Raw genomic sequence first — 15,734 nt, forward strand, 5'->3', positions numbered from 1 at the left:
CAGGAATTGTGTACAGATCCTTGCAACATGGGGCCGTCCATTATCATGCTGCAACATGAGGTGATGGTTGTGGATGAATGGCACAACAATGGGCCTCAGGAGCTCGTCACGGTATCTCTGTGCATTCATAATGCCATCAATAAAATCTCAGACGATCTTGGAGGTGAAGATGCTGGATGTGGAGGTCCTGGGCTGGTGTGGTTACACGTGGTCTGCGGCCGGTTGTGAGATTGTGAGGCCGGTTGGATGTACTGCCAAATTCTCTGAAACGCCTTTGGAGACGGCTTATGGTAGAGAAATGAACATTCAATTCACGGGCAACAGCTCTGGTGGACATTCCTGCAGTCAGCATGCCAATTGCACGCTCCCTCAAAACTTGCGACATCTGTGGCATTGTGCTGTGTGATAAAACTGCACATTTTAGAGTGGCCTTTTATTGTGGCCAGCCTAAGGCACACCTGTGCAATAATCATGCTGTCTAATCAGCATCTTGATATGCCACACCTGTGAGGTGGATGGATTATCATGGCAAAGGAGAAGTGCTCACTAACACAGATTTAGACAGATTTGTGAACAATATTTGAGAGAAATAGGCCTTTTGTGTACATAGAAAACGTCTTTGAGTTCAGCTCATGAAAAATGGGGGCAAAAACAAAAGTGTTTATAATTTTGGTCAGTGTATATTGTCATAGGTGTTATTAAAGGACATATTTATTTTTTGTGTAAAATTAAACTGTGCCTGTCAAAATGTTTGCAGCATCCAGGTTACCATGTGTTATTAGTTGTGAGCGGTTGTTATCTGGGAATATCACACCTTGGAATGTAGTAACTGGCCAATCAGAATCAAGTATTCCAGAGTGCCGCGTAATAGTGAGGGTTAATGCTGCCTTCACATCCTCTCGAAAATTAGATAATTCCCACTTTAACCTGGAAATAATTTATGGAACGGTGCTCTTTTAATGTTAACAGATACTTGTAATGTTTTAATGTTACTAAATACTTTTAATGTAAGTAAATCCAAACTTCCGAGGTGTCTTGAACGCAGCATAACAAGCTGACACGATACACCTGGGCAAAGGAACCAATGAACAAAAGAACTACGAAACACTACTCAAAAGGCACAGCAAACAGGAAATCAAATACAAACTAACAGTTCACAGGACAAGGAACACGTAACAACAGCAATATGGAATTCAATAATTTTCAAGTGAAAGGACTTCATGAATTCTCAACTTTAAAAGGACTAGAGAGAAATAATAATAAAAAAATGATATTTTCATGTTGCCCCCCGAACCGTTTTAAATTATTTTAAGACATTTATTTTGAGGAACTGATTCTGGAATATTCAGTTTTTCTGTTTTAGAACTTAGAGGCATCCAGCATTTAGTAGTTAATAATGAATATTAAATAAGTAATAAGTAGCTCATGGTTACTTACCCTAAACTTGGGTATGCTATTACCTACTGATCAGTTAATCACTCTTCCTTATCAGTTATTAGTTCCTGCAGAACTACCTATTAAGTATGGAACAGTATTCTAAAGTGTTACCGAAGAGTGATGCTCAGTTCATAAAGGGCTGATAAGAGAATCTAATGGTTTGTTGTGACAAAGGCAATACATAGGTCAAAGAGGACAAGGACAGGTGATTTTTAAGTGATTCTTTTCAGTCTTTGAGTTACAGTTACTACTCTGTCACTTGAAATGTCCACCATTCAGGCATGATTGGGCCTACTGGGTTCAACAAGATTTTCCAAGAATCCAGAACATTGATTGAAAGAAACTGTTTTAATGGTTTCAGAAAATTATAGAAGTGAGAGAGCTAGTTCAGAAGAAAATGTTACGTTATATCAATATCAGGTCATATATTAAAGTGGAAACAATAAGGAGTTTACAGAGTTGCTGGTTTAGTAGATACAAGAGTGGTTACTGATAGTTGCCGTCTTTGGCTTTAAGTGCAAAAACGAACAGCTCAATACTGCACATGTGTATGAATTCGTAAATCAGGAGAAATTTCATAAAAACATGATTGTGGTCTTTAATGAGATTTGGTTCCCAGTAAAGATCTGCATATTGCCGCAAGGAAACTTATCACTGTAAACAACATTATAACTTGCATTTCAATGTTAGCGTGATCTGTATGTGCCTACCATGCTGCTCGGTCATATTCCCCCCAGATGCGCACAAACTCGTCCAGATGATGAGGGCCAAGAATGGAGGAGTCCCGAGTCAAGTACTCGAAGTTGTCCATAATTACAGCCACAAACAGGTTCAGCATCTTATGATAAAAATAAAAGAATATGCCAAGATAAAATGTGAATACCAAAAAGGGGAAGGACTAGTTTATTCTGCATGTTCTGCGCATAACAAAATAATATTGTAAAATCACAAATAGTCCATGAGGTCTCTATGGTTCAAAGTGTCATACATTATAATTACAAATATAGAAAGCAAACATAACAAAGGCTGTGTGTGGTCAATGCACATTTGAGCATATAAATGGAATACTATAATAATGTAGTTGGTACAAACTGGCAGATTCTGGACTTTTTCTTTAAATAGAAATACCACATATGAACATCAGTTTTTATCTTTGTTGGAACCCCTACTTACTGGACATATGAGCATGAACATCTGAATATTTGTAAATATGCACATATTTTATCTAGATGGAGGCTGTGCGCTGCCAGAGACAATAAGTATATAGCACTCTTTGGGGCGATTTCCTGGACAGGGATTAGATAAAGTCAGGATAGGCCTTAGTTAAAATAGGACACTTAAGCAGTTTTTACAAACATACTTTACAAAAAAATATTAATTTTGTGGGTTTTGAGACAAACAATGATACTGATGCATTTAAGATATGTCAGTGCAAGTTGTTTTCAGTTTAGACTGCTTTAATGTTGTTTTAGTCTTGGACTAGCCTTACTGTGCGTTCACACCGCCAGCGACACCTAGTGACAAAGCGACTTCATGTCATTCATTTCAATGGAGAGCTGACGACTTCCGGCGACACAAGCGACAGTGACCGTTGGCGAATGGAAGTGGACGTGTCTACCGACGCGACAAAGTTGAGATTTGCTCAACTTTATGCAAATGACAGAGTAGCTGGCGGTGTGTACGCACAGTGAAGCCCTGTATGGGAAACCACCCCTTCAACAAACATATCTGCTCTTTAACAAAGGTGTATGGTGATTTTGTCAGACAATGTTGCTATTAAAAAATCTAGATTTTAGCAATTCAGTGGAAGTGACTGCTGGTATTAATGTGTCGCATGTAGTCACTATTGTATTCTTTTTTCATGTATGAAAACAGAAAAAAATGTTCATCAAAACAACTTTATTGGGCATTCCATTGTATTAAATACAGTATGGAAGAGTTCAGATAGTAGATGATCTAAAGTGGAATCAAGGCCCTTGAACTCAGGTCTAAGAGATGGTGTGAGAGATGACCTCTTAACACAATGAGCCACTAGGCAGATGGTGAACCCACAAAGGAAGGCAGACAGAGTAAATCTCTGCAAAATGTTATTAACAAAAACAAAAAGGAAAAATCCACCAAAGCAAAAAAATTACAAGGAATAAGTTTTAATTTCCTATTAACAAGGAAAGCCTTAAAATAATACCAAAAACTGACTCAAAAAAGAGAAGGTTCATAAATAGAGAGTATATAAAAATGAAAGGGAAAATCGAAACGGCATTAAAAAAAAACAAGATAATCCATAGTGATGGATTTGTTTTGAATCAGTGCTTTAGATGATGTATCAAACTGGCCAGGCCACGTGGTTTTTAGCAAACAAGGCTTTGTTACAGTTTCAGAACATTTTAAAACTCCCAATGTTAAGCCACTAGGTGGTTTTGATCTAAAGGTGAACTCATGAACCAGTGTCTACTAGGGTTTTCACTAACGGGTGGTCCATTTTTACTGTGTAGATTTATAAAACAGAAATTAATCAATTACGTTTGTAGAAATATTTGGTCAGTGTGTATTGTATTTTGTTTATCTTTGATGCTTACGCAAACTAATTTAAGAATATGAATGCATTTACTTTTACTAACACAAGTGTGAGATTGTTGCCTGGTACAGAGTTTTGATTGATCTCTTTCATGTAGCAATGAATTATGTCTTGTGTTATTAAAATGAGGAGATGTGCATGGCCTTGGAGCTGTGGTTAAGGATGAAACATTGTATAGGGATGATGTAAATGAGAATTGATTAGAGGAGAATGGAGAAGTAGTGGTATAAGTGTTTCACTCTCTGCAGACTCATGACTGTCAGCACACTATGCAACCAGGCGTCTTATCGTTGTCACTGATGAGGCCGATCACCATGGTGTCATCTACAAACTTGATGATGGAGTTGATTCCATATTCAGGCCTGCAGTCGTGGGTGAAGAGGGAGTAAAGGAACGGGCATTTCTTGAGGTGTGCCAGGACCAGTCACTCGAGGCACTCCATGACAATAGATTTGAGTGCTACAGAGCTGTAGTCATTCAGGCACTTTGGTGAGGAGTGTTTCGGCACTGGCTCAATGGAAGTGGATTTGAAGCATGTTGGCACAGCTGCTTGGGCAAGGGAAAAGTTGAAAAAAGGTGTCATGGACGACACTCCAGAGCTTCCAGTCGTATTGGACACCAAACCTGAGCTCCCAGTCGTCATGAGTGTTGCATGCAAGAACGTAAAGGCTTCCCCTAGGCGTTTGAGGCTGGCTTTCAGCTAGGCAGACCCACCTTCGAGGTCGGTGAAAGCAGCTGGCATCCCAAGGCTTCCTGCAGTGAGAATTGTAAAGGTGTGTCCCCTGTCCACTGTGCTTCCTGTGGTGGCTACAGGTCTGTGTTGTATGTGGTTTACGCTCTGTTCCTCAGTCTCCCCAAAGGTTGCTGCAGTCCAAGAGCCTGTTTCTGAGCCCAGTCGAGCCCAAGTGTCCATTCCTGAGCCCAGTCAAGCCCAAGAATCGGTTCCAGAGTGAAGTCAAGCCCAAGAGTCCGTTCCTTAGTCTAGTCAAGCCCAAGAGTCCGCTCCTGAGTCTATTCAAGTCCAAGGGCCCGTTCCAAGAGCCAAGTCCAGTCCACAAGTTAGTTCCTGAGCCAAGTCCAATCCAAGACTTCTTTTCAGGTCCAAGTCCAGTTGCTCCACTCTGGCCACAGATCCAGCCGGACCCACTTAAGCCACCAGGGGCTCCACCCAGACCACTATCTGCGCCACCTGCTGGACAGTCCACTCCACCAACTCAGCCTGCTCTGCTCTGGTCGCTGCCCTCTGCTCTGCCTCCACCACCATGGCCGCCACCTCCAGTTCCATCAGCTCCGCCTCTGGCTCTTCTCTGGTCCTCGCCTTGTGCTCTGCTGCCTCCAGTTGCTTCAGCTCTGCCTCTGGCTCTGCTCTAGTCCCTGCCTTCAGCTCGGCTGACTCCTCCGTGGCTGCAACCTTCAGTTAAGCCGACTCCGCCTCCTGCTCTGCCTTCAGCTCCGCCCTGGCCTCCGCTTCCTGCTCTGCCTCCAGCCCTCTCGGCTGGATGTTAAGTTACTCTGTGGGCTTTATTAAAAGGATTATAGTGCATTTGGATCAGCTCCCTGTTTTACATTGCCCAGCACGTAACCGTAATAAATTTAGCAGCATCTAGCAGTGAGGTTGCGAATTGTTTTCCTGTAGCTCAGTGGTTAGATCATGGCGCTAGCAATGCCAAGGTAATGGTTCGATCCCAGGGATTGCACATACTCAGAAACAAATGTATAGTATAATGAAATGTAAGTCACTTGGGATAGAAGCGTCTGCCAAATGCATGAATGTAAATATAATGCAACCAATGGCTCACTTCACCCTGCCCCCTCCCTTTCGAAGCAATACGGCAGATGACACATAATTAAGATGTCATCACGCCTGATGCCCATGATACGCATGATGCCCATGATACGCATTCGCACGTGTATTGATTTGTGTTTTCTGTCATGACTGCTAGCACTGCTGATGTGGTATGCAACTGCAATCGCACATGTAGTAACTTAGCACCTGAATAATTATGTCTGTATGTTTTGTCTATATGTCTATTGCCATTGTCATTGTGAAGCGACCTTGAGCTTGGGAAAGGCCCTATATAAATGTAAACTTATTGTTATTATTTTATTATCACCTTTTCACTTCTTTGCAGAAGAAGATAATGTATTTACGAAATGCGTGTCAAGCCCCGAAGGGTTATTTTCTTTAGTTTTCTTATTATAATTATTTTGCCATTGAAGTCTATGGCAGCCCATAGAACCATACATAGGAAACTTATGACATTTTGGACACAGTTAAAGGACAGTCTGAAGTTTCACCATTGCCAGTTTGGAGCCTCTAACTCAAACCCTCTAGCTCCACCAACAGTTCAAACATTTACTTACATTTTGGCTCATAACTTTTGAACCGTATGTCCTAGAAACTAATGTCAATTCGAATGCACCCTATGACATCATTTTTCGTCATTAATTTTTTCAGCCATTTCGAACTCTGAAAAACAACAAAATCCTCCTAGAGCGTTTGTCCGATTTGCTCAAAATTTAGCACGTAGCATTAAGAGACACTCCAGGCAAAATGGAATTTGTGTTGATTGGTCAAACTGTTTTTGTATACAGCATCAACAAATTCGACAAAGAGCATGCCTAAATGGATTTGAACATTGGAGCATCTACACAAAAGTGAGTCATCACAAGCCCGACTTGATGCAACATGCTGTGTTTCGGTGCAGTGCCACCTAGTGGTCTGGAGTTACAAAAATGCCTATTTTTGCTTATAACTTCTGAACGGTTTGCTCAAAAATCAGGGTGGCATGCAAAGTCAAATGATATCCAGTTTTCCAATGTCGGCCATTGTTGGCATTGGCCAGTTTACAAATGCATTTGCATATTGCTAAAAAACTTGGTATGGGTCATCGGGACTAGGTATGCACCGAATGTTCGGCCACCGAAAATGTTCGGCCGAAAATAGCAAAAAACGCAAGTTTGGTGTTCGGCCGAATGTGTGAAATGGTCGAATAAATTTTACCGAACATGACTCGTGATACGATCAAGCAGCAACCAGCGCAGAGAGAGAGAGAGAGAGAGAGAGAGAGAGAGAGAGAGAGAGAGAGAGAGAGAGAGAGACACGCGTGCGCTTTATTACTGCCGCAAACATTTTGGCAGTGTGTGTGTGCGTGTGTGTGCGCGTGTGTGTGGAGCATTTTAAAGTGTCAGAGAAAGACACAGCACGGGACTTGCCACACGGAAGTAAATTTCTGAATGAAAGCATCTTTACCGACCAGTAACTTTACTTCAGACGGAATTGGGCTGTCTGACAGTAGCCCCGCCGCTCGCGACATCCTTTGACATCATACAGTGGTCGCGTGCACACAGTTCCATGTACTAAACAACTTGTCAAAGTATCTTCTGTGCACCTTCTGAGAGAACAGTCAGCTTTTGTGGGCGGAGTTTGGAGGAGAGACGTGAACTGAAATGGTTGTCAGTCAGCATCAGTCAGAATTGCTTGCATTGGATGTTTTTTTTTTCTCAAATCATTTTGCAATGTAGCCTATAATAATCCAACAGTTTTAGTTTATTCGTGTTTTTATCTTATAGGCCTAATGTGGAATGACAGTTTTTAATGAAGTGTTTTGTTGTAGAGGTACAGAGTAACTTACATTACATTCTTTTAGCAGTCAGTTATAGGCCTAATTAATATAGGCTATTCATGAAGGGAGAGAGCTCAATTTTTGTTTGAATTTACTTTGTTTTGCTCAATTTTATATTAAGTTGTATTGTATTGAAAAGCAAGACAAATTATAAAAAGCACATTTTGACTATTCAGTTTGTGCAATAGTGAAAAAAATAGCTTAATAAATAGAAGAAATGCAAAAAACCATGTTCGGTGTTCGGTATTATTCGGCCTTCGGCCAAGTGTTTCACATCATGTTCGGCTTCGGCCAAGAATTTTCGTTTCGGTGCATCCCTAATCGGGACCTCACTCTGAGAGCACATACAAAATTTTGGGCCCCTTGTGGTCAAAAGATATAACAAAATTGATTAAAATGCTTATAACAGTGGTTCTCAAACTGTGGCACAAGTACCACTAATGGTACGTGAAGAGACCCCTGGTGGTACGTGACACAACAGGAAATTGTGAAAGAAAAAAAGGTGTGACCGGCAGCTCAAACACAAAGCGGGAGCAGACAGACGCTTGTGAGTCTCTCACTCTCCATCTTCTGATGAACTGAATTGTAAATTAAGCTTCTTATGTATTTCTGAACTTGAACCGCTTGCTCTGGGGTAAGAGGCTCTGATGTCGCTTTCCAGGTGGTCTCCGTGGCATCAAGACAGATTGAAGCGTTAACTAGACACAGTTCTGGGCTGAGAGTAGGCTTAGGGCTGAGCTCTGGCGTAAGAGCAGACACTTGGCTGGGCATTTTGATGAGATCGGATCAGCGGCTAGGCCCTGGGACATGAGTAGGCACTGCACTAGACTCTGAAGTGAGAGCGGGCTCCTGGCTGTGCTCAGGCATGTGAGCATATGTTGGGGCGGACTCTAATGAAAACTCTGGAGCTGACTCAGGGTTAGTAGCCACTCCGTGGTGTACAAGGAAGAGGGCCCGAAATCCCTGAGTATCTAGCAGAATGTGTGTTCTGGAGTGAACTTGTGTGGAAGCTCTAGAGTGGACTGGCTTGGAGCGGACATGAGGGGCAGTTCAGGAGAAAATCGCTGGCATGTGTTGTTGGCCCTTGAGGATGTGGAGGATCTGGTCCTGGGCTTGTGGCAAGCTCTCCGTTTAGTGCGGGTTGGAACTGGAATGACAGCACGGGAGTCCTCGTCTGCTTCTCCTACACAGAAACTGGAGCCATTTACTTTGAGGACTTTGATTAATAGAGTTAACTAGACACAATTCATAAACATCAGGAATCATAACTATTATTGACTGATTGTCACCCAGTCCCATAAGTAAACAGTCATTTAGGATGGCATCGCTCCAACTCACCCGATGGACATAACCCATGAACTCCTCCTCATACATCTCCAGTGAACGAATGCCCTGGCAGAGATGGTTGAGGATGTAAGGGTCCGGTGCCCCTTCGTGTTAGCCCAATCATATCTTTGATCTGGTATTCTGTCACAATGACCGTGAGACCAGACAGATGTAGAAGTACAACAATATGTTTTAATAAGGGATGCAGGTATGAACAGGTGAGCAAGTCCAAACATCAAACATGTAACAGGTGAGTCTCCACAGGTAAATATAATCCACAGAGACAACAGGCAACAGATAAGAATCCACAGGTAAGTAAAATCCCTGTAGACAAAAGGTAACAGGAAAGTATCCACAGGCAAGTGTAATCCACACGGTAATTAAACAGGCAACTGGAGTCCAGGGTAATGACAATCAGGTGTGGGGATGGCAGATGGAGTTCTACCTCATGGACTGTCATATGGGCTGCACTGAAGGACTGCATCTCATCAACACTGCCAGAATTTTACAGGAGGTCAAATTTGATCTTCATGGTCACAATCACAGTTTCACCCGTTGCTTAAACGTGTCAGAAACCAATGGCGTTAACCACACGCTATGTCGTTACAGCAAGCACACTGTGGACGTAGGCTACTGTTAAAGTAGTTAACTAACGCTAGTTAGGTTGACTTAGTGAATGTGACATTATAAATACATAAGATTAAACGTTTTCATAATGTGAATAGTGAATAAAAAGCTACGTAGCTTTACAGGAACAGTGTTGCTCTACAATGTAGTGATTCTCGATCGCAAGGTGATGCAATGCTTTCAGTTTTATGATCTGTAGTCTATAGCTTCGATCTTTATTTTGTTTACTTTAGTCACTTTCACATCCTGAATTTATACTTCAAATGCATGTTGCAGACATTATTGCTTTTGGCTGAAAGTACACATCATTTTTTACAGAAATGATTTTTTCACGATAAATATTCTTTAATGCAGTGGGAGCGCTTTGGCTGATGTCGGACATAGCAAAGGGGGGGCTTTGCGAAGGGTCAATTACAGCAAAAGTGACAGAAGCCTAAAACACATAAAATGCACGCATGAAACATACTACATAAAACACATAATACAGAAAATGTTCAAAATAACCTATATTGCGACAAAAGTTCTTGTATAGGCTAATTTAACATTAACCATATATAAGGATTATGATTAAGGGTTTAGGACGTTTAATGTAAACCATTGCAAGGGTTCCACTAGTAGTGGGCAATAATGCAATGCATGCAAGGATTTACATCTCAGTGACGGAGGAAAGTTAGTGAAGGAAGGACTTAAACGCAGCCCATGTTCATTCATGCATACTGGGCAAATTATTGCCAAATTCATCCGCTTTTTTGACAGTTTACCATAATCTACCATTGTTAACCCATGTCATGAGCATTGTTGGTTCTATTGGATTCAGTGTTTCCAATTTAGTGTAGACTTTCTTACTACTAATTAGACACTTCAGGGGCCTTAATTGACATTTTGAAATACAGATGTTTTAAAGTAGTTCATGGTGTCATCTAGCAACATTTAACAAATCTCCAAGCAGTTTTTTAGCTTCTCATTAAAAATAGTTAGCAACACTGACTGGATTACTGTTGGATTACCCTTTTGTCTTGGTTTTTCATGGATTGATATCACGTTACTGGATTATTGCCTGTTCATTGTTACAACTCTGTGCCTATTGTTTTTCTCATGTTGAGCGTGGCGGAAGAACCCAAATGCAGGCAGGCAGTGAAGGGGTTAATGAAACAAGACTTTAATAACAAAAACACAAAACAAAACACCCTCGATGGGGAAAACAGAACTGAGAGATTAACACACAACAAAAGACTTCCCACGAGGGGGCAAAACGAAAGCAAGAACAGTAAAAACTAAACTAAAGGACACGACCAAACGTCTTAAATCAACACACGACAAGGGTAAAACACAACACTCAAAGAACACGGGCACGGCTAGGGACAGGAACACTCGACAAGCAAAACACAGTACATCCAGGGTACACATACATAGTACAATACACGAGCACAAGACAAAGAAACATGAGGGCATTTATAGGTAAGACAAACGAAGGATAACGAGTGAGGGCAGGTGGGAAACATTAGACACGGAAGGGAAGCAATACATGAAACGAGAGGGGCGGGGCCAATGACGAGACACGAGAAAACACATGAGAAGTAAAAACAAACAACTCATGGTTTTCTCACATAAAACCTAAGGGCTCTGTCCCGATCCTGCCACACGACTAGAAATTCATAAACAAGAAGGTAGGACCGTGACAGTTTTGGATTGTTGGCCTTATAGATTTTTTTCAAGTTCTTGCAGAAAGATTCTAAACTTGCGTCTATACCCAGTCTGTTACAAATATACTACCATATTAAATATTATACAGTATAATACACAAATGTTAAGATTCGAAAAATGTTTTGGGCTTACCAAAAATGAGCTGAAAAAGATGAAGGAAACAAAGTAGAAATAGGCAAAATCAGTCCCACAACCACCCTGATGATCTGGCGAGGTGAAAGGTGGCGCTATAGAAGGGTCCGGCTCACACTCCTTCCCACTGAGACATGAGAGCATGATCTCCTGCCACGACTCTCCTGTGGCACTTCTGCAAGAAACAAAGAAATATATATCCTAAATTCTAGTCCCCTTTCCCATAAGGTTTCAGATCCCTACATGAAACTCCAGGCCGTACAGACCTATTGGCTGACATCACAGTATTGCAAGAGTGATTTGAGAATTTGAGAAAATATTCTTGCTTTCAAATCTCTCATAATACTGTATTGTAACACTGTTCTAAGGAATATATCAACTAAACCACTCAAACATTCTACTATAGTAGGAAAAACAATCCCTGTTTCATGAGCATTCTCCCCATCACGGTATCTCTACGGGGCAATTTTGGGCGGCTCTTACGCCCCAGGGGTTCAACTTGCACCTGATTTTGAGGTGTGAGAAGCCTGCCAGCCTCTTTGAACATGGTAACCCACACATTTCTACCCTCTCTTTTCACTTTTAAATCTCGTTTAAAGAGTACATTCCTCAATATTTTTAAGGGCTTATTTTGGTTTATGGAGTGTCCGACAACAAGTTTATGTACATACATGATGTAAAAATACTATTATTTCGTAATAATAAGCAGTTTTTATTACCTTACTTCTTGACTGACTCTCAAATGATTCGTTCCGCGATTCATCTGTGTAATCTCCGCCTTTCCGCCAGCGTAGTCTGATCTGATTGGTCAGATAGTGTAGTCTGCTGTGATTGGTCAGATGGTCTAGTCTGCTGTGATTGGTCAAATGGTCTAGTCTGCTGTGATTGGTCAAACGCGTTCAGCATGTGTCGCAAATGGACCGCCTATCATTACTGCTGTATTACGGTTTGCAGGTGGTTGGATATTAACAGTGTATAGAGAGAGATGGCGTCGATTTTACCTTACCAGTTCGAGCCCGAGTCTGACGAATCATTCTTTAATCCTTATACAGATGCCAGTAAGAAAAAGGACTGTTTTAGACACTTCTCTTGTAACAGTTAGTTATCACGGCATACAGTGTACGGTGTTCGTATCTTCAGATGTTATTATAACTATAGTACACCACGCAGTTCTTGAAATAAAGACTTTGCGAGTTAATATGGTTGAACACTTACATTAGCGCAACGAGTTTATAGCTAACGTTAGGTAAACAAACAGTAACAACCCCAAAAATAACGGTAACGTTAGCTAAACACAGACATGAGATAACGTCACACAAATTTAATTTTAAGTAAAGACAAAAATAAAGAGTCACACTTACAGGTTGTGATTCGGTGGAGCTTACAGGTCCAAATAAAGTTGGTATTGCAACATCTTTTAAGGAAAGACGTTTAATGTATCCTGCAGTAAAGGCGCCAAGATTGATGAAGCAATCTTCGGTAAAATGACGCGCGCAAAGTAAAACGTTCGGTTTATACTCCTTTGGTGTCGTTTGAAAAATAAATAGTAACCATTTTTTCCTCAGAAGTTCTTCCTTTGGTAGTGAAAATAAGACTGACTTAGTTTCACTACATAGAACACAGCTTCTCTTAGACATGATGCACACGTCACGAACGAGCTAGTACAGTGTTTGGGGAGGAGAGAGTTAAGTTTTCGCAGTCAGTAGGCGGGGATTTTTCTAGTGACGTAGGTACATTGTGGTTAAAGATTCGGACAGGTCATGGCTTGTTCGCGTGATTCAGAGTCGATTACCTTTTTTATAAGCTAATAACTTTGTTATTCGTTCACCTTCGGATTTACAACTTGGCAGATTGCTTACATTCAAACACGGCAAAATTAAACACTTCATGAAATGTATTTTTTATGATCTCGAGGAATGTACTCTTTAAAACATATTTGTTTGATCTGGCCTACCAATAATCCACTTTTCTTCCATTTTTTATTATGTATTTTTATTCCTATTACTGCGTTTTCTGTATGCTGTTCTGTTTTTCCTCTGGTTTTATTACTGTTTATGTGGTTTTAGATTTCCATTCTAATGTACAGTACTTTGGTCAGTCTTGTGGCTGTTTTAAATGAACTTGAAATCCTTGCTCCGAGCCATCAAAGTTTGTTGCAATGGGTTTTTACGTCTGATTTTTGTTGATGTTAATCTGTGCAATTTAAAAATGTACTGTAATTTACATCAGTGTCAGTTAATTATTGACAGCTCGACATTAAATACACATTAATGTATTACCCTCTAAATTTTTACTAGAACTTTAAAAAAAATCTAAAATTTCAAAAGGAACAATTATAAAGTTATTTTATTATGTGAACATAAACTTTTTATAAATAATAAGGATATTATATATAGGTGATATGTGATATCGTATGGAATATCATATTAAATGACACAACAATAACAACATCAAATTGATGTCCCTGATGTCAGCAGAAGTTGGATGTTTTCGGTCAGTCCAGCACGAGATAGTAAAACGTTTTGGTTACGAATGTAACCTTTGAGACGTTGTGATCTTGAGAGCCTATCATCTCAGAGAGGAATTTAAAATGCCAATGAACTTGGCAAATGGCACACGCACGCAGTACTCGAGTTGAGGGGGGATGGCATCCCCCTTTGAATTAAAGATGATCAAAATCATCCCCCTTCTAAAACGGCCATCCCCCCTTCCCATCCCCTGTTATTTTATCAATGAATGTGTAAATATTACCAGTGGTAATTTACCACTATTTCAACATTTAGTTTTTCCGAATATTGAATAGGCTAAAATACTGTGGACGAGGGGAATGTGCACATAATGACACGACAATTTGTTTTAAATTGACGTCACATCAGTCAGCGACATAGCAGCGCAGGTGCAGGTGATTTCAGCATCATGGCCAAGCGACATGGACAGCTTGACCTGAGTTACTTCGGCTTTAAGAGGGCAAGAAGTAGCACTGACGGTAAGTCAAGAGTCAGGAATACTTTTGATATGTCACCAAAGGCGGAATCTCTGGACAGAGGCGATGACAACACAGTTAACGATGTTAGTTAGCTTGGAGCTTTTTTTCTTGTTAGCTAACGCCAGCTAGCTAGCTAACATCAGGTTAGACTTTACATTCACAAAGTTAATGTTAGATTTGGTTTCTGTTTCTCCTGAATATATATCTTACTGCAGGGTTTCCCACAGCACTTTACAGCGGTCGCCTAAGCAACACACGCCTGCCTCCTTATCTAGCCTAAGTAGAAAAAAAAACCTTTTTTTTATGAGCGTTATCCGCCGTGTTACTCTGTCTTGTCCGATCAGCGGCATCTGGTGGAATGTCATCGCGCTATCTATCATCGTTCTAAACATTCTACAACATATACATGGCAAGAGCAAGGAAAGCCATTACTAGCCATTACTTTTCCTTGCATGAAATTAAAGACTAACAAAACGAACACATTTTCTGGGGGAAACCCTGTTACTGGAATAGTAAACATTTCTCTAATTGAATATGGGCTAGGTGACTGCCCTCTTATTTGATTAAAAAATAGATGAATTCCCAATAGATTTATAGGTACCATGAGTATGAAGTTGCACTTGCACCCAGTGGGAAAATGTGTCCTCTGTATTTACCCTAACTATGTAGGAGCAGTGGTAGCCATGCCAGCCTGTGGACCAACTCCAATTCTGAGGTGCCTTGGTCAAGATCAATGACAGGAGTATCTGATACGTAATATATCAATAGCATGCATGTTGTTTTAGAATAATATAATATAATAATTATCTTGTGCTTAAACAATAATCAAAAGGGTACACCGTTGGTCTTCCATCATATGCGCTGTCATCAGCACAAATGATCTGTCCCTAAACGTTAAATCCAATCCACCATCCCCCCTGATTTGTTTTACAACTCGAATAGTGCACGCACGCCAGTCTCCGCCCGTGCATACGGGTATAAAAGGAGATGGTGGCGTCCATTCATTCATCTTTTTGGGCTAAGGAATATGAGAGACATCTCCCGGTCGCTGCAGCGGGCCGGCGAAGCGTTGTGGCAGGAAGACACAACGTCTCGTTCCCTCCATCAGGGAACACAGTCGTAACCGAGACGTTCCCTTTCAGTCGGTCTCTAGACATTGTGTTGAAAGACAGACTAGGGTCCTATACAACACGCCACAGTGCTGAGCCGTATCACGAGCTCAAGCGGAGCGACACTGACTGGACTAGCGAGTCACAAGTGAGTGCTACCACGAGACGTAATCTTCCAGTGGAATCTGTAACTAGTAGCATACCTGAGAAGA

General features: G+C 41.0%; 1 protein-coding gene across 3 annotated transcripts in view; it reads right to left on the minus strand.

The window, feature by feature from the left end:
* cacna1eb (calcium channel, voltage-dependent, R type, alpha 1E subunit b) overlaps positions 1-15,734 on the minus strand; it is a 225,248-nt gene that overhangs the window by 34,229 nt on the left and 175,285 nt on the right. For all 3 annotated transcript variants that reach the window (XM_057334281.1, XM_057334282.1, XM_057334280.1), the window contains 2 exons: positions 11,428-11,602; positions 2,148-2,275 (listed from right to left, as the gene is read on the minus strand). In XM_057334281.1, coding sequence (XP_057190264.1) covers positions 2,148-2,275; positions 11,428-11,602 — 303 coding nt within the window. The remainder of the gene's footprint in view (positions 1-2,147; positions 2,276-11,427; positions 11,603-15,734) is intronic.

This window comes from Triplophysa rosa, linkage group LG5 (assembly GCF_024868665.1).
Source record: "Triplophysa rosa linkage group LG5, Trosa_1v2, whole genome shotgun sequence".
In the NCBI taxonomy this organism is placed as follows: domain Eukaryota; kingdom Metazoa; phylum Chordata; class Actinopteri; order Cypriniformes; family Nemacheilidae; genus Triplophysa; species Triplophysa rosa.